Consider the following 18,524-nt stretch of genomic DNA (forward strand, 5'->3'; position numbering starts at 1 on the left):
AGACATTATATATATCTTTGGAGAAATGTCTATTCAAGTTCTTTGCCCAGTTTTTAATCAAGTTGGTTTTTTTCTTGTTACTTAATTGTAAGAGTTATATATATATTTTGTAGTCAGTCCCTAATCAGATAAATGATTTGAAAATATTTTCTCCCATTCCATGGGTTGCTTTTTCACTTTGTTGATCATATTCATTGACGCATAAAAGTTTTTAATTCTGATGAAGTCCAACTTAACTATTTTCTACTGCTTCTGTTTTTGGTGTTATAGCTAAGAAACCATTGCTAAATCTAAGATCATGAAACATTTCCCTTATGTTTTCTTCTAAGAGTTTCATTGTTTTAGGTCTTACATTTAAGTCCTTGATCCATTTTGAGTTAAATATGATATATTTTTTTTATATGATACAAGGTTTTACTGTATTTTTTGTTATTTCTTAGTGTTTGCCTTAGGAATTACAGTTTATACCTTCATTTATAAAAATGTGATTTGAATTAATACCAGTGTGATTTCAATAATATATAAAAACCTTGATCCTATACTGCTTATTACTTCCCTCCTCCTTTGTGCATTATTGTCATTCAAATAACATCTGTATACATTGTATGCCCTTTCATAAGGTTTATGCAGTTTTCTTTTACATTAAAAATCAAAATCAAAAATAATTACAAGCAAAACGTTTATACTGTATTTTTAACTTATCCATATAGTTACCTTTACCAGTGCACTTTATTTCTTGATGTGGATTTGAGTCTCTGTACTATCAAAGGTCTTGTTTCAGCCTGAAGTTCCCCCTTTAGTATTTGTTGTAGGACAGGTCTGCTGTTGACATATTTTCTCAGTTTTTATTTATCTAGGAAGTCTTAATGTTTCCTTCACATTTGAATGATAGTTCTGCTTGTTTGACAGTCTTTTTTTTTCCCTTCCTCCCTAGCATTTTGAATATTTCATCCCACTGTCTTCTGGCCACTATGGTTTCTGAGGAGAAGTACAGCTGTTAATGTTACTGAGGATCTCTTGTACATGATGAGTCCCTTCTCTTACTGCTTTCAAGATTATTTGTCTTTCAACAGCTTGATTATGATATTTTTATTTTTGGTTCTCTCTGAATTTATCCTACTTAGAGTTGGTTGAGCTTCTTGGATTTATAGATTAATTTTTTTTTATCAAATTTGGGATGTTTTCTTTTTTAAAATATTTGTTTTGTTTTGTTTTTTGTTTTGGTTTTTTGTTCTGGTGGGGGGAGGTATTTAGGTTTATTCACTGATTTTATTCTTAGAGGAGGTACTGGGGATTGAACCCAGGACCTCATGTATGCTAAGCATGTACTCTACCACTTGAGCTATACCCTCCCCCCAGATTTGGGATGTTTTCTGCCAGTATTTCTTCACATATTTTTTCTGTTCCTTTATTTCCCTCCTCTCCATCTGAGACTCCCATTGTATATAAGTTGGTACATTTGCTGGTGTTCTGCAGGTCTTGAGGGCTGTGTTAAATTTTCTTCATTTTTTTTTTTTTCTTTTTGTTCCTCAGGCTGGATAATCTCAGTTCACCTATCTTCAAGGTTGCTGATTCTTTTGCTCAAATCTGGTGTTAAACTTCTCTGGTGAAATGTTCCATTTTATTTATTGTTCTTTTCAACTCCAGAATTTCTGTTTGTTTTTTTGTATAATTTCTCTTTTTATTGATATTCTCTCTTTGCTGAGATACCTTTCTCATACTTTGCTATAGTTCTTTAGATATGGTTTCCTTTAGATCTTGAAATTTTAAAATAGCGGGTTCAAAGTCTTTGTCTAGTTTGGCTGTTGTCTGGGCTTCCTCTGGGACAGTTTATATTGATTTTTTAAAAAATATTTTATTATTGTATTATTTAATTATTTTATTTTGGCGGGGGGGGAGGTAATTAGGTTTATTTGAATATTTTTTAGAGGAGGTATTGGGGATTGAACCATGAGTGCTAAGCATGTGCTCTACCACTTGAGCTATATCCTGCCCCCAGTTTATATTGGTTTTTCCCCCATGTATGGACCATACTTTTTTTTTTTTTAACATATTTAAAACTTTTTTTGAAAACTGAACATTTTAAGTAATACATTGTGGCAACTCTGGAAATCAAGACTTTCTTTTCCAGTTTGTTGTTGCTTTTTTCTGTTTAGTGACTTTTCTGAATTAATTCCATAAAGTCTGTATTTTTTGTTGTGTGCTCTCTGCCCAGTTAGCTTAGTGGTCAGCTAATGGTTAGATGGAAATTTCTTTAAATGCCTGAAACCAGTGAGTCTCCTAGTTTTTGTTGAGGGGCTCTGTGTGCATCTTGGGCACATCTTCAACATTCCGCCAGTCATTTGACAGTTCTGCCTTAACCTTCACTTCCTGCTTGTGCAGAGCCTCCAGGTCAACCAGAGATGAGAGCTTAGGCAATCTCAGATCTTTCCTGTTCTGGGCATATGCACAGACCTGTGCCTATGCATGGTCTTCACATTCCCAGGAGTATGTCAGAGCTTTTCAAAGCCCCTATGAATATCTCATTTCCCTGCTTTTCCTTTTAAACTTTTTTGTTAACCTATTGTTTCCCCCAAGTGTTACATAATGCCTCAGGCAGCCATGAAGTTAAACAATTGCCTCTATTTGTTTTCAACCAATGCTTCTGGGGAAAACGGTTTTCATTCTGGGTGAGTTCCAAGACAGATGGAGTCTTCCAAGAGACTGCTAGACAGATCAAACAATGCCAAACCTTTGTGAATAAGATTTGAGGAGCTTCAACCCCACTCAGGAGTCAACTTTTCTCCAGAGAAGACTAGTTCCTTTTAGTAAGTATTACTATTTAGAAACCAAGTTTGGATGCTACATGTGGTCATTGCAACTGAGGTGTCATTGCCTCCAGGCCCTATCAATACAGGGGTAGGAAATATATGTGTGTGTATACATATACATACAAACATCAATTTCTTTGTGTATATCTCTGTTAGAAACTCATACCAGTTACTCGAAATCCAATCCAGTAGCACAGGGTTTATTCTATCCTTTAACCTTTTCATATCTGTTAACTCCTTTCTCTGAATGAAACTTGACCCTTCATCCTTAATATAGTTACTGATTTGTCCAAATCCTTCCTGTATGTAATCAGTCTTTTGAAAGCTCCTATTGGACATCTCTAATAAAGTAGGAGGAGGCAGAATGTTCAGTAGTTATTGAGGGAAAGCTCGAACATTCTCTGCTTCTTCTATCTGTGTAAGTGTCCTTTTGTAGCAGGCCATATTGTAACTTGTAGGAGAGTTTGCTACAATAGTATTTGTCCTTTCGACTACAGAATTGAGTTAGTATTGATGGCGTTCAGAATACAGGTACCACTGGAGAATTACAGAGTAGAAGATTTGGTGACTGTTGTCGATTTTCATTATTCACAGATTTCTGTATTTGTGAATTCATATACTTACTAAAATTCATTTGTAATCCCCAAATCAACTCATGGTGCTTTTGCAGTCATTTTTGGATGTGCGCGGAGGAGTGAAAAATTTGAACTACAACATGCATATTCCTGACCGAGGTGATACTCTAACTTCTTGTTTCAGCTCTTATGCTGTAAACAAGTATCCTTCTCATGGTCTGTTTAGTGCCATGTATTTTGCATTTTTGTGTTTTTGTTGGTGATTTTCCTGTTTAAAATGGATCCTAAGTGTAGTACTAAAGTGCTGTCTATTGTTGCTAAGTGCATGAAGGCTGTGATGTTTCTTATGGAGAAAATTTGTGTATTAGATAAGTTTTGTTCAGGATGAGTTAGTGCTATTGGCTATGAGTTCAATGTTAATGAATCAGTAACATATATTAAATAAGGTGTCTTTAAACAGAAACACATAAAAACAATGTCAGCTATTGATTGGTCGATGAAAATGTTGTGACCAGAAGCTTGCAGGAACCTAACCCTGTATTTTCCCTAGGAGCAATAGTTCAGTATTTGCTGACTCAGTGCTTGTGGTCACTTTATAAAATACAACTAGGAGGAATAATAGAATCCACTACCTGTAAAGCCTTTTCCAGCTCATGAGTGAGCCAAGGAAAATACTATATATCTTAAAAGCCATATGCAGAAAGAGTCTGATCAGTGGACTGACTGAAGTATAGTCATAAAAAGAGCTGATCTGTCAGAATATTTTGAAATAAAAATGTAAAATCACCTGCAATTTACAATATGCACAGGAAATAAAAACATGAAACTTATCTTTAAAATTTTGGTTTTGAAGTGTTGGTGAGGCAAAAAGACAGTAAAACTAGTTCCCACTTAGTAATGGTGTATATATTATCCTAAGTTGAAGCAACAATTTTAACCACTGGCAAGGGCTATAAATTTTTCTGAACTTGGGAGAATTAAGGTTTGCTAATTGTTATAGGCCTAGTATATTAATACCCATAAGAGGGGGATAAGTACTTCCACAGATTTATATTTATAAATGAAGTGATGGGAGAGGTGGGAAGGAGAAAGGACCCAGTAGAGTCAGTAGAACCAGAACCTTGAGACTAGGAAGACTTACGGAAGCAGATGAGGTCATGATTTGGGTAGTAGTGAAGAAGATTGTCCCAGAGGCACTGACTACAAGGGGATTAGTTTGTGTGGAGAGGAACATTAATTCCCAAACCAGAGAATCTAAATCAGGTTTTGAAACTGCTGAGTGGAGAAGGCAAGGCAAGGTATGTAATTATAATAAGGTGTCTACGGAAATCCAGTTGGTAAAGATTAGGTGTTTAAGTTTAACTGCAGAGGCACTTGGAGGCACTGCAAGCTTTTAAGAAAGGGAATTCCAAGTTCAAAACAATATTTTAAGAAAATGGTTCTTGCTACTGTGATAGTTTGCTGGGGAAAGAGGAGCTTACTTGCGTAATTCAGTAACAATTATTAATAACAAAAATGATACCTTTGTGTGTGATTTACTATTATTGAAGTGCTTTTACAAATGATCCTTGGAACACTCCTGTGAGGTAGTTTTTATTATTCTCACTTTTACATAAGGGAAAATGGAGGTCTAGAGTGTTGAGTAACTAGTTCAGGGTCACACAGCTATTTAATGGCTTGAGATTCAAATATCCTTTCTGCTACACCTCAGTTTCATTTAAGGGTTTGGACAAAGAATTGTTGTTGTAGGATTGGACAAGGAAAGAACAGAGTTGATTGCTCCTTTCTTCTAATAAGAACTGATTTTAAAGTATTGGCATTAGACCAAGTAGAGTCAAATATTACAGAGAAAAACTTTGACATTGGAAAAAATATGATAAAATTATTCAGAAAATCTTCCAAAAGTTTGTATTGTTCCTACTTGTAATTTCCTCTTACCTTTTTTTTCTCTTTGAGCCTGAATCTGCTGAAGTGTCATCTTACAACATACTTACATTTTTAAGAAAGGAACATCTGACGTTGAATGATTCTGGTAAATCTGTCAGCTGTTAGTAAATAAAAAGCCAGTAACTATCTCATTTGCAAACAAATCTTAGCTGAAATGAAATCTTATTTTTAAGCTTTACTTTTCATTTGAAACATAAATTACTGTGATTAGCCACTAGAAACAGTTACACGATTTTAGAACAGTGAGACACTTTAGAAAACATCTCTAGGTTTAAAATTCTAACACTTTTCTCCACCTCACCCCTGGCCCTTCCTGCCTACTCAGGACGAAATGGAGATTCAGATTCAACTTAATATCTATTGAGTTGGACATACTGCAAGGTACATTTGTTATTTTTTAAACTTAAAATCCTGAGAGGTTGTTTTCTTTATTTTATAGAAGAGGCAGCAAATGCTCATAGCTCACTGACAGTGTAGCCAAGAGTCAAATCAATGCTTTCTGATTCTAAGTGCAGGACTCTTTTCACAGAATTATGCTGTATTTTAGTTGGTTCAAGATTAGGTCATAGAGTGTTAGAGCTAAAAGGGACTTTGGAGATGTTTCCTTTACCCTTTCATTCCATAAATGAGCATGGATCCAGGAGTTAGGCTACCTATATTCAGATCTTAACCCCACCATTTGTTAACCATGTGACCTTGGGAAGTTACTTATTCTTATTTTATCCAAACTTCTGTTTCTTTATCCATACACGTGGGATAGTAGCAATATACCTAAGTCCTTGGGTGGTGATTGTGAGATTTAAATGAGTTCATTTATATAAAGTGCCTAGAAAAGTACCTGGTACATAGTAAGTGCTATAAGTACTGTTAGTAATTGTTAAGAGGTAACTGAGCATAATAGAGGTTTAATTACTTCTCAGGATCATATTAAAGTAGCTGAGTTTAAACTAGAATCCAGATCTTTGACTCCTAGTATTGTAGTTGATGCTTGGCAAAGTGTTTTCAAACAGTTTGTGTATCCAGTCCTCATTATGGCCCTATTAGGTCTACAGGTCAAGTGAAAGAAACCCTTGGATCCCCCAGAGTTGGTTCCCAGAGTAGAGATTTCCAGTGCTGTGTACATGGATGCCATTTATACAGTGGAATGTATTTCAGGTTCATAGAATAAAGCAGGCTTCTCATTTAGCAAGCTAGAGCTCCTCCTTTCTCCAAACTAGCCTTTTACTTTGGTCCAGAGACCTTTTTGAGGTCAGTTAAAGCCAAAGGGAAAAACTGGACCTTAGCCATAGCTCAGACAGCCATTTAATCTCCCTTTGTCTTGGAAATCAAGTTGCCCAAGTGTGTTTTCCCACCCTAAAAATTTCAGCTCTAATTTCTTCATCCTTTTGGGGATAATGGTAATCCTAGCACTGTTTAAAGGGATTCTATGAAGGGCAGGTAAATCAGTGTTTATGAAAAGACACTGCAAACTGTAATTTAAATGATAACATAATTGTAAAATGCCTTAGAGTAGGTTTATTTTGTTACTCGCCTGAGAGGGAGCTCATGTCCTCCTGCTTGGGTCAGCTATTTACCAGAATTCTTTTAGTCTGTGGATCAGGAATAGGCAGGGTACATTTTATCCTTGGAGAGATGAGCATGGAGAGGCTTGGTCCTGGTTCTGTTTTGGAAATTCTCATTTCATGTGCCCTGTTCTGGCAGGATTTTTAAACCTAACTTTTTGCCTTCTGCATATGGAGTCTGATATAGATTCCTGACAGATTTTGTGTGTCTTTTTTTTGTCTAGAGGAACCAGATTAGCATCTCCCAGTGGGTTCCAGTATGCAACCGATTGGTACTTGTGTCTCCTACACAGGGACAGTGGAGCAGGGCTCTGTCTGGTACTTCCCAGGTAAGATTTGTTGTTCCTTTGCTTGGTATGAAAAAACCTTAGTGTTTTTGTGCAAATGTCATGTATTTATAGATTAGCCAGCCAAATTGTGTGATGGAAAAAACCTCATGAGACCACTTCTGAGTCTCTGTGGTGCCAGCTCAGACTGATTCCTGCAGTATGGTGTCTAGGATGTTGCTTCTAAATACCCCAGCAGTGGAATTTAGCCTAGGATTGGGAGTGTTTCCAGATATTCATCATAGAGTTAACTTTTCTTCAGTTTCTTTTTGTGTTACTTTTATTTGGAGTAAGAAATATTTCTTTTTTTTTTCTTTTTATGAGCATAAAATCCAAGGAATAATTATTTGAGGCCTTAGTTTACCATTGATCATGTGATTCATTATAAAGTAGTTTACTTTGGATCCTCCTTGAGAGTTTTTCCTCCTGATTTTTGTAAACTGTACAAATAATTTAGTAATAAAGGAAGTAAAAATCACCCATGACTTCAAACCTGTAAACATCTGCTGGTTCTTTTCCTTTTCCTCTTTTAAGTATGTGTATGTGTACTATTTTTTTCCTTTGGTACCTTAACAAATATCCATTGAATTTTATGTTCTGGTGCTTTTTCACTTATGAGTAGACATTATTCATGTTGTTAGATAGATTTCATAATCAATTTTTTAAATGGCTACATGTTCTATTTATTTAGCCTTCATTTATATTAAATTATTTCTATTTTTTTTGCCATTATAGATTTTTAACGTGGTTATCATTTTCTTGTTACATAGTTTTTCTCATTTTTAATTATTTATTAAAGATAAACTCCTAGGAGGGTATACCCTAGGTCAAAGGGTATGAGCAGTTTCTTTCTTCAAAAAGTTGTTTTAATTTATGCTGCCATTAGCAATGTGTATATAACTTTTTCATTATTACCTCTCCTAAACTGAGTGTTTTTTAAAAATTTAAACTAATTGGGTAGATGTGTTATCTTGTTTTGCTTTGCATTTTTTTTGTTTATCTATCAGGGTTAAACATTTTTCTATGTTTATCAATTGTATTCTCGTTTGTGAAAATTGTACGCTTATATCATTTCTCCATTTATCTGCTGATAATTTATTTTTATTACCAATTTATATGAATTCCTTTTATAGCCAGTAACTTTCTTTTTCATATTTGATGCAATGAAAAATTATTTTTGAGTATATAATTATATATATTATTTATTTATACAAATGTCATACATTAAAATACTTAATATAGAGTAATTCCTTCCAACTGGTATATAAGCCTTGTCCTTCTGAGGATATGTCTTGTTTGTCCCTGTATTTCCTGGGCTTCTTACTAAGCCTACACAGAGGAGGCACTAAATGTATGTTGAATGAATGAAGAATGCTTATGCAGAAGAAGCATCTACTTTGGGTAGTCATATAGCTATTTCTTTTCAGAGTTAGGCTATGTTCTATTTTTTTGTGTGTGTACATTGGAAAATTTTAATAGAATTTATCCTATAGTTTTTAAATCATTTGTAAATAATGTGTGCAGAGATGGTAGATGGGGGAGCTCATTATATTAACCTCTGATTTGTGCCTCATTCTTTGAATCAATAAACATTTCTTGAGTACCTAATATGTAACAGGTATTAGGCTCTGGGACAGCATGATAGCAAAGCATCCATGTAAATAACAGGGTTGTCTATCTCATGCTGACAAGATGTGATTTTAGCCAGTGTAAATAAACTGGACATTTTGTCATACTGACTGTACCTCACTGGCACATCTTCCCATCTTTGAGTTCTCCTGCTTGGAAAACTCTGCCTCAGAATGACATTCTCAGGTACATGTCTGACAAGGAGGCAGATTTGGCTCAGAATGAGGAAGAACTTTGTGTTAACTAGAATTGTGGTATAATGGGATGTGCTGGCTGTATTTTGACAAAGTAAATTTGCTCTTACTGGAAATATTCAAGCAATGGTTAGAAGACTGTGTTAGGGGCATGACATAAAATCATCCTTTGTTGAATGAGTGATAGTATCAGATGATCTCTAAGGTAATGTCCAATGCTATAATCCTATTATCATTTCAAAAAGCTAAGGACATTGGACTTTCATCTCTGTCTTTTCTAAATAACCTCTTGAAATTCTGTCATACTCTGATGAGTCTACTTAAATTTTTTTTTAAATTTTGACATAGTTTAAGCTTATGCAAAAGTTATAAAAATAGTAGCATTTCCATATACCCTTCATCTAGCTTCTTCTAATGTTAATTCTCATATAACTATAGTGCAGTTATTAAAACTGGAAAGTGAACATTGATATAATACTACTAACTAATCTATACACCTTATTCCAATTTTACCTTTTTTTCCCATTAATGTCCTTTTTTTGGTCTCTCAATTTGGATTCATCTAGTATTTTCTCAAAATAAGATTGAGGCTATGCATTTGGCAAAAGGGATGTTATTTCCTTCTCAGTGCATCCTAGTAGGGGATACATGATGCCAATATGTCTTATTTCTGGTGATGTTAACTTTGATCACTAGGGTTATTAAATTGGTGTCTGTCAGATTCCTCTATTATAAAGTCACTTATTTTCCTCTTTGTGATTAGTAAATATCTTGTGAGAAGACACTGAGAGATTATGCAGATACCCTGTTTCTCATTATACTTTTGCTCATTACTTTTGCTCATTACTTTTAGCATCCATTGATGGCTCTTTTTTTTAAAATGATATATAATATTAATTAATTCTTTAAAAAATTATGGTAAAAAAGTATAACATTAAAGTTACCACCTTTTTAAATGTGCCCTTCAGTAGTGTAAAGTATATTCACATTATTATACAGTAGATCTCTAGAACTTTTTCATCTTCCCAAACTGAAATTGTATACCCACTGAATACTAACTCCTCCCCCTCTGCCCTGCTCTTGGCAACCACCTTTATAACTTTCTGTTTCTGTGATTTTGACTACTTTAATAGTGCATATGGATGAAATCATGCAGCATTCAGTCTTTTGTGACTTATTTTGCTTGACATAATGTCCTCAAATGTCATAGGCTTTCTTTTTTAAGGCTGTATAATATTTCATCATATCAGTATACTGCTGTTTCTTTATCCATTCTTCTGTCAGTCAGCATTTGGGTTGCTTCCACATCTTGGCTACTGTTGAATAGTGCTGCAGTGAACATAAGTGTGCAAATATTTCTTCAGGATCCTGCTTTGAATTTTTTGGATATATACCCAGAAGTGAATGGATTGCTATATCATGTGATAATTCTGCTAATGGTTCTTGACTGCAGCAGTCATTACTGTGGTGTTTGCTTGATGGTCATTTTCTAATTCCATCATTACCTACTACATTTATTGATTGGAATTCTATTATAAGGAAGAGTTGTCACTGCCCCTCCATTTATTTATTTATTTGTATTGGTATGAGCTAATTGATATTTAATTTATTCTATGAATTATAATCCATTATTCTTGTTAATTATTTTGCTGATCAAATTGCCCCCTGTTTGGCTGTTGGGAACTCCTTCAAGTTCCTTTCTATGTGTCTTCATCATTTTTTGAACACTTTCTTATTTCTTGACACCACAAGATATTTCAGGTTCATGTTGTATTTTCTTTGCTCTAGTCCTAGAGTCAACAATTTCTCTGGGGAGCCCTGGTTCCTTTTATTGAAGAATGATATTTGAAATATTTAGAAATCAAAATCTAGGTGCTAAATGTGCATGAGCCTATGTTCTTGAATTCTACTCAGGTTTTTTGAACCACCTAGATATAGAGGAAAGAAGGTAGTTCTCAACATATGTTTTATCCTACTTCTCTGAGCCTTAGTGTCCTTATTTCCAAAATGGGGAAAAAATAGTATCAACTTTGCAAGGTTGCTGTGAAATAAGTAAAACAGCAAACAGATAGGTCCTGGGCATATGGGAGATCCTCAAAAAGTTGTAACTGCTATTTTTGTTGCTATTTGTTATGTTCATGGTACTTAGGTAAATTTTTTCCTCACCTTATACATTGAAACTTAAAAAGAATTTTTTTTTTTTGGTCCTAAACTACCTTAAGCAAGTTGCAACCTCTCCCTGGGTCTTAGTTTCCTCATCTGTGAAAGGAGAAGGTTGGACTTAGAAGATCTCTGAATTCCCTTCCAGCTCAAGTGTTGTTATTCTAAGTTACTCCTTAGTTCTTCAGTTGCTTTTTCTCCAAGCTAAACAGCCTCAATTCATTTTAACCTTTACACTAGGACCTTTTATTCATCACTCTGATCATTCCTGTGGTTATTTTCTGGACCTTCTCCAGATTGTCCTTCTATTTAAAATAAAAAATTAAAAAAAACCCACCTAGTTTTTATTGAGTGCCAACTCCATCCATGCCCAGAATGGTGTTGAGCAATAGGACAGAAAATAAAAAGAGTGTAAGATAGACTGTGCCCTGGTGGAGCTTATAGTTTTGCTAAAAGGACCAGACACATAGAGTATTTAAGACTGGCTTGAGTCCTTCCCTTCTTTTTCCTTTTCCGTTTCTTTCTTTTCCTTTCCCCATCCCCTACCTCTTCCCCTTTTCTTCCTTCCTTCCTTCCTTCCTTCCTTCCTTCCTTCCTTCCTTCCTTCCTTCCTTCCTTTGTCTTTCAGAATCTTTTTGAAAGTAAAAAATAAGGATGCGATCTTATATTTCTTTTAATGATGGGCTGCCTGCAGAAGACTTTACCATTGAATTTGTTGGAAGCAGGTCTTCACATTTATATTAAGCATTGTAGTTTACACATCTCTTTTATGCTGATTATTTTATTTGGTTCTAAAATTTATGAGAGACAGAGCGGGAGCTTCTGACTCAGTTTTTTTCTCTTTCCACTACAGCATGCTTTCACCTTTGCCTTCTCACTCACCTTCTCTATTCTGCCTACTTCTTAAGGCTTATCCATGGTCTCTTTTCTATTGACACCAGATCTTTTCTATCTCTAAATTTCTGTTGTTTGTTGAGTATAATAAAAATACAAACAAAGCATAAATCCTAAGTGTGTATAGCTCAATGAATTATTCCAGCGTGAACATAACCAGCACCTGGATCAAAGAATAGAACCCTGGAAGCTCCATGATCCCCTTCTAATCACTATCCCTAACCATACCACAGTTTGGTTAACCAGTCTTTACTTTGAACACCAGAGAGTAGTTTTGCCTTTTAAATGTATAGTATGTACTCTCTTGTGTTTGCTTTCATTCAATGTTGTTTTCGAAATTCGTCTGTGTTATTCTGTATAGCAATAGTTTCTTCATTTTCATTGTTGTATAGTATTTTGTTATATGAATATGCCACAATTTATTTATCCATTTATTTATTGATGGATATTTGGATTGTTTCCAGTTTGGGCTTTTATTAGTGCTTTTATGAACATTCTTGTACATTTTTGTGTGTGTGAACATGTGTACACGTTTCTGTTGGGATATATACTTAGAAATGGAATTGTTGAATCTTACATAATAGGCATACACTCAGCTTTATAGACACTGCCAAATAATTTTCCAAAGTGATTGTACCATTTTACACTCCCATCAACAGCATATGAGAGTTCTTATTGCTATATATCAGGGAAAGGATTAACGCTTTTGTGTGTGTGTGTGTGTGTGTGTGTGTGTGTTTGGTAGATGGTCTTTAAACATTTTAAAATGTGATACCTGGTTCTGTTTCTTGTGTAGTTAGTTTTCTTTCTCTTCTTCACAAAATTAAGAGTTTCTTAAGGGTAGGGATTGTTTTATTTAAAAATCTGGCACAAGGGCTGGCATATTGTGGATATTTAATAGAGGTTGCGTAAATGAAATACGTATGTGTGGCATGTGTGTGGATAAGATCAAGAAGGCTATAAGAAATAACCATGAAGTGGTTGAGTTGGTTCATTCAACAAATACTTGAGTGTTTCCTGTGTATAATGCTCTGTACTTGATTCTGATAATACACCTTGTTCCTACCCTCATGGATATTATTGGTGGTGATGATGGAAAATAAGTAAGTATGTAAATAAATGTATAATTTTAATGAGTACTATGAATGAAATGAACAGGCTGTTGCTGTGATAGAGAATAATGGGATGATAAGAAACTATTTTAGATAAAATGATCACAAAAGGCCTCTTTGAAAAAGTAACATTTGAGTATTTGGGGATATTTTTTCTCTTTTATAGAAAGTTATTTGATATCTTTTTGGTTTAAACAAAAGAAAAATTAATGTTTTTAAAGGCCATGAGAATCTTTTTGGAGGAACATGGGCAAGAATGGGTAATACAAAAAAGTAAATGTGTGTTTATAGATATGTGAAGTATGGGGAAACTGGATGTTGTCCTTGGTACTAGATACCTAGGTACTTCAATAGTTCAACATAGTGTTAAGTGTTAACCCATGAATAATGGTAGGTCAGAAATACGGTAGTTGAACAGTCACAGAAAGAATCCATTGGTTATTCCTGGAGCTATAGGGGAAGAAATAGATCATGTCATTTAATGGAACTCACCCCAAAGCATAGCTCATTGAAACAGCTGTTGGTTGTGTTCACTGAACCTGTTTAAGTGCTCTGTGTTCTAATGTACCATTGCAGTGATATATGTGATGTAACAGGAGGTGTTCTGTGTTTAGTTTCTGTGTTACAAAGCCTGCTTGACAGCTGTGAATTAATGCGTAAGTGTCCTTGGGACTGACCAAAAGAGTCCTGACTAATCTTTTAATATCCTTGTCTGGAAAGAAAAGCAAAGAAAATAATAACTCTCTACAATTAGAAATTCTATTTTTTCCTTCATTAGTATCAAAGAAAAAAATTATTTTCATTTCATGCGTCCCATTTCTTCTTGGAAAAAGCCAGAATTGAACTCTCCTCCTGCTCCCTCCCCACCCTTTATATTGTAAAGGAAATATAGCATTATTGAGAGATTGGAAACTAGATTTTTAACCCTTTCCATAATTCTACTAATATAAAAAAATAATTCTTTCATTTCTGTGTATTCCTTTTTAGACTTGCCCAAATGCATTCATGTTTTTACCTATAATTTTATATACAAGTTTGTTTTCATGTTGCTAAAAATAATGATCTCTAATGTAAACTATGGATGCTGTTTACATCCATAGTTTGCGTGATGATGATGTGTCAGTGTAGATTCATCCATTGTAACAAACGTACCACTCTGTTGGGGTGTGTTGATAGCGGAGGATGTTGTGAGTGTATGGGAGGGGGGATATGGGAGCTGTCTGTACTTTCTACTCTTTTTTGGTGTGAACCTAAAACTGCTTTTAAAAATAAAGCCTATTTAAAAAAATCTGATTATCTGATTTCCCATTGAGTGACTTACCTTAATTTAATTAACCATCTCCTTTCTTATTGGACTTAATCCCCAGTTTTCTCTCTTGCGAATAGTGCTATGAGGATCTCTTGCATATTGTCTTATTCCTTAGGAATTTATTTTCAAAACTGTTCATTGATCTTGATAATAATAATATCACCCTGATACGATTATGGTGAGGATTACATAAATTACATATGTAAGGCACTCAGCATAGTGCCTGGCACACAGTAATTGTAACTGTTGGCTATTATATTGCTAAAGTACTTTCAAGTGCAGTGTGAACATAGAAGGAAGGCAATTCTGATGTGAACAACAGTGATGTTGACAATGATGGTGGTGATGATGGAAGCTTCTGCTATTTATTGAGTACCTATTTTGTGAAAGATTCTTTGCATTCTTTTATTTAGTCAGATAGTCAACAGATATTTATTGAGCATGTACCAAACACCATTCTAGGTGCCCATTTTGGATCCTCTTAGTGATCAGTTCACCAGGAATGGGATTAAACAAGGTTGGAAAGATTCTATAGTCTTTGCTTTGAAGCAGCTCTGCTCATGTTAACCCTCTAAGTGAATGTTCAGTGTTGCTTACATCTGTTTTTATTAATCTCCTAGTGGTCCCAGACGAGCCAGCCCCTAGCATGTGGTGGATCAGAAGAGATTCCTGGAGTAGACATTCAGCTGAATAGGAGGTACCACACTACAAATAAGGTGAGACTTATTAGTTCCTTCTATGTCTAGAGAGTGCTTTCACACATGTATTTTTATTTGAAACTCAGCAAAATTGTTAATTGGATGAGGAAAGAAATTTTATTGAATGCAGAAGGTGAGGCTCAGGAAAGTAAAGTGACTTACCCAAGGTCACAAGGATGGGAAGAGACAGACCAACTGAATATTGAAATCTGAGGCTCCTGTTGCCATGTCCTGTATTTCTTCCATTGTACTCTCTTGCTTGGAAAATACTTTAGAGAGAAAAGAGATGGATGTTAAAAATAAAGTGATATTATCTTCTAGAGAATTTCTTATTTCTTACATAGTCTGCCTTCAATTGAAGAGGCTTAGTGTTAGAATAGGTTTTCCTTGGGGTTTATTTGCAAACTACAAAACTTACGTATTTTATATGATCATTAATAAAATTTGTTATACTAAAAAATAAAAGTTTAAAAATATTTATTCGGTGCTTGCTTTGGTTGATTATGACTTTTAATGACTTTTGACTGCTTTCAGACAGCATTTTTCTTTCCTTTTCCTGTAATATCAATAAACATAGAACATTCCTGTTTTCAGTATTATTCTTTGGGAGGTAGGGTCAAGATTTCCTTTTTAAAGTACTCTTTTTCATAGGGCTTTTATTCTGATGCTCCGAATCTATCATTTCTTAGACATGGGTTCATAGACATATAGTCAGTGAGGTGGGTATGTCTGCTCTGAAATTTGGAGGACATTTATTAGAGTTACAGATATATTTGTACTGAGTGATAAGGTGCCCAGAAAAATGAAAATTAAAAATTCTGGGTGAAAAAAAATCTAAGCAATTAAAAATGCCCTTAGACCTAAAGAGAAATAAAAGCATTCTTCTAGAAAAAAATTTTTGCAACTAATCTTGATTTTCTTCTTTTTGATTAAATAGCTTTCCAATATCAAGGATTCCCCACAGCCTGTTGAGGAGAAGGTTGGTGCCCTCACAAAGATAATAGAAGCCATGGGATTCACAGGACCTTTGAAATACAGTAAATGGGTAAAGTCTTTTAAGTTTTTCTCATTTTTATTTTTGAGCTTTGTGTTTTCTGCTCCTCACAGAAGACTTTTTTAAAGCTTCTTCTTTGCTTTTGTGAAATACATGCATTATTTTGAGACCTTCAAAATATATTGTTGTCCCCTGTCCCCCCATTCCAAATCAGATGTGTACAATATGTGGGACTGAAATATTCTCTCTATTCCCTTAACCTGATTCCTTAAGTATCTCAGTAGCAGGCAGTCCAGTTAAGACTGGTCTTTCAAGGCCTTTGCTACATGCATGATATGCCATATAGGTGAGTTCTAAGGAATTAGATGGACCCAGTGTTCTGATGGGTGGTGTCCTTAAGGAAACATTACTCTCTCTGATTTGTAAGTGATTTTCCCTAGGTTATTGTTGTGACTTTCTTTAACATTTTACTAATAAGCATTTTAAAGTTAACTAATCAATTCTGTGATTTATTGTAATTCATATTATAGGGGGGTATTTGCTAACTGTGTCATTCCTAGTCAAGTCTTGGCTTACGTAGCACATTATCTGTTATAATATATATATAAATGAATGAATGTCCTCTCTGCATCAGGTGCTACTGCCCCTGGACTTTTATAACAATGTTTCTAACCAAGTAAAGTAATAAAACATTAGTCATTGAGTTTTTCTCCAGCCCAGTTTTCTCCTAGTACTACCATTTCTCTCTACAGTTATGGCAAAAGTACTTTTTAATACTTTTCAAGATTGTAAGAATGTTGGATAAGCTTAATAGTCACAAGTTTTATAGTAATCAAAGCAAACCAATACATAGTAGGGAAGACTTTTCTACAGAACATCATAGTTTTGCCTGAAATGACTAAATAATTCCAGTTACACCATTTTAACAAGTTGAATTCAAATTAGAATTTCAATTTTTATTATGGACTTTACTTTTAGTTTCTTCTTATAATGTCCGGCTCTCTTCCTAACGGTTCTCACTGTAGCAAATTTAGGCTTCTCTCTATAATCTACCTTTTACATAAACTGAACAGTGATTCCACAAGCATTTTGTTTGTAAGGGATTTTTAAAAGTATAGAAGTGAATCAACTATACTTCAATTAAAAAAATGGGAAAATGAGTAACACACATACTAGGTTATAATGATGTTCTTGAGACCCTAAGGTTTTGAAGTGCCTTCTTAATTATTAATAAGGTATTAGTTATGTTCATTAAAGTTATCTTTTTTACATCATGATTCTTTGAGAAATGGTGATCTTTGGTATATTTGGTAATATTATTAACCAGAATCTTCTCCCCTATTAAAAAAAAGGTTTGTGATTATGGCATTTAGATTTAAAAACTTAAAATATGTGTTTTGTTTGAAAGCTAGAAATTAATTAAAAGAAAAGGGAAATGAGAGCAGAAAGAAAGAAAGAAAAGAGAAAAAATTTACTGTTTTATTCATTTTTTGATGGTTGAGTTCCATTTGGTTGCTTCCATATGCTTTGTCTCGTCTGTTTTTTTATGATTCCAGAGGGAAAGTTGGCTACCACTTGGAGGATTACTAAATCATTAGGAAAATTTCTTCACTATTTTAGTTTAAGTTATTCCCTGATTTTTTCTTGGTTCCATTGTGACCTCAACTAAGTCCTTAATATTTGCATTAAAAATAATCTTTTGTGATGTGGCAGTGTCTACTTTCTATAACCTTCATTTTTAAGTTTGTGACATCAAAACATCAAAGTATGACATTCCAGTATAATTTGGGAGGGAAGATGTAGGTATAACTTTCCATTTTGAAAAATTGCAAGCCCTTTTCAGCAAATGTTGACTCAGAAATCTATGGCAGACACTTGTATTAAATTGTACTGGCAAAAATCTGAGTTTTGTGTTTTCACATGTCTTTCATTAGGGAGTAAAATGCCTGCTTGTCTGTCCACATCAGCAGTATCAGCCATCTTTCCTCCATCTTTTTATGTAGTGTTTTCACCTGTAGTTCCATTTTCCTTCTTTATTCATATTTAGGAATTTAAATGTAGCTTTTCCTTGCCTATTTGACTATCCTGAAATAGCCATTCTTTTTCGTTATCTTTTTGGCGCAACATCAGGCACAAGGATAACATTTAACAGATTCAGCTGCATGTTACTGAATAGGCAATTTCCAGATTAGCATTAAGCCAAAAAGTTATTCCTGTTTTGAAGGACACTGACAAACTGGAGTACATTCAGAAGTGGGCAGTGAGCCTTGTGAAGGCTTCAGAAACTGTGTTGAATGAAGAGTGGTTGAAGGAA

General features: G+C 34.4%; 1 protein-coding gene across 1 annotated transcript in view; it reads left to right on the top strand.

The window, feature by feature from the left end:
• LOC105084964 (ubiquinol-cytochrome c reductase complex assembly factor 1) overlaps positions 1-18,524 on the top strand; it is an 86,349-nt gene that overhangs the window by 4,553 nt on the left and 63,272 nt on the right. The window contains exons 2-4 of the mRNA XM_010975174.3: positions 7,119-7,223; positions 15,139-15,234; positions 16,154-16,261. Of these exons, the coding sequence (XP_010973476.1) occupies positions 7,119-7,223; positions 15,139-15,234; positions 16,154-16,261 (309 nt within the window). The remainder of the gene's footprint in view (positions 1-7,118; positions 7,224-15,138; positions 15,235-16,153; positions 16,262-18,524) is intronic.

The sequence above is a fragment of the Camelus dromedarius genome, chromosome 18 (assembly GCF_036321535.1).
Source record: "Camelus dromedarius isolate mCamDro1 chromosome 18, mCamDro1.pat, whole genome shotgun sequence".
NCBI lineage: Eukaryota > Metazoa > Chordata > Mammalia > Artiodactyla > Camelidae > Camelus > Camelus dromedarius.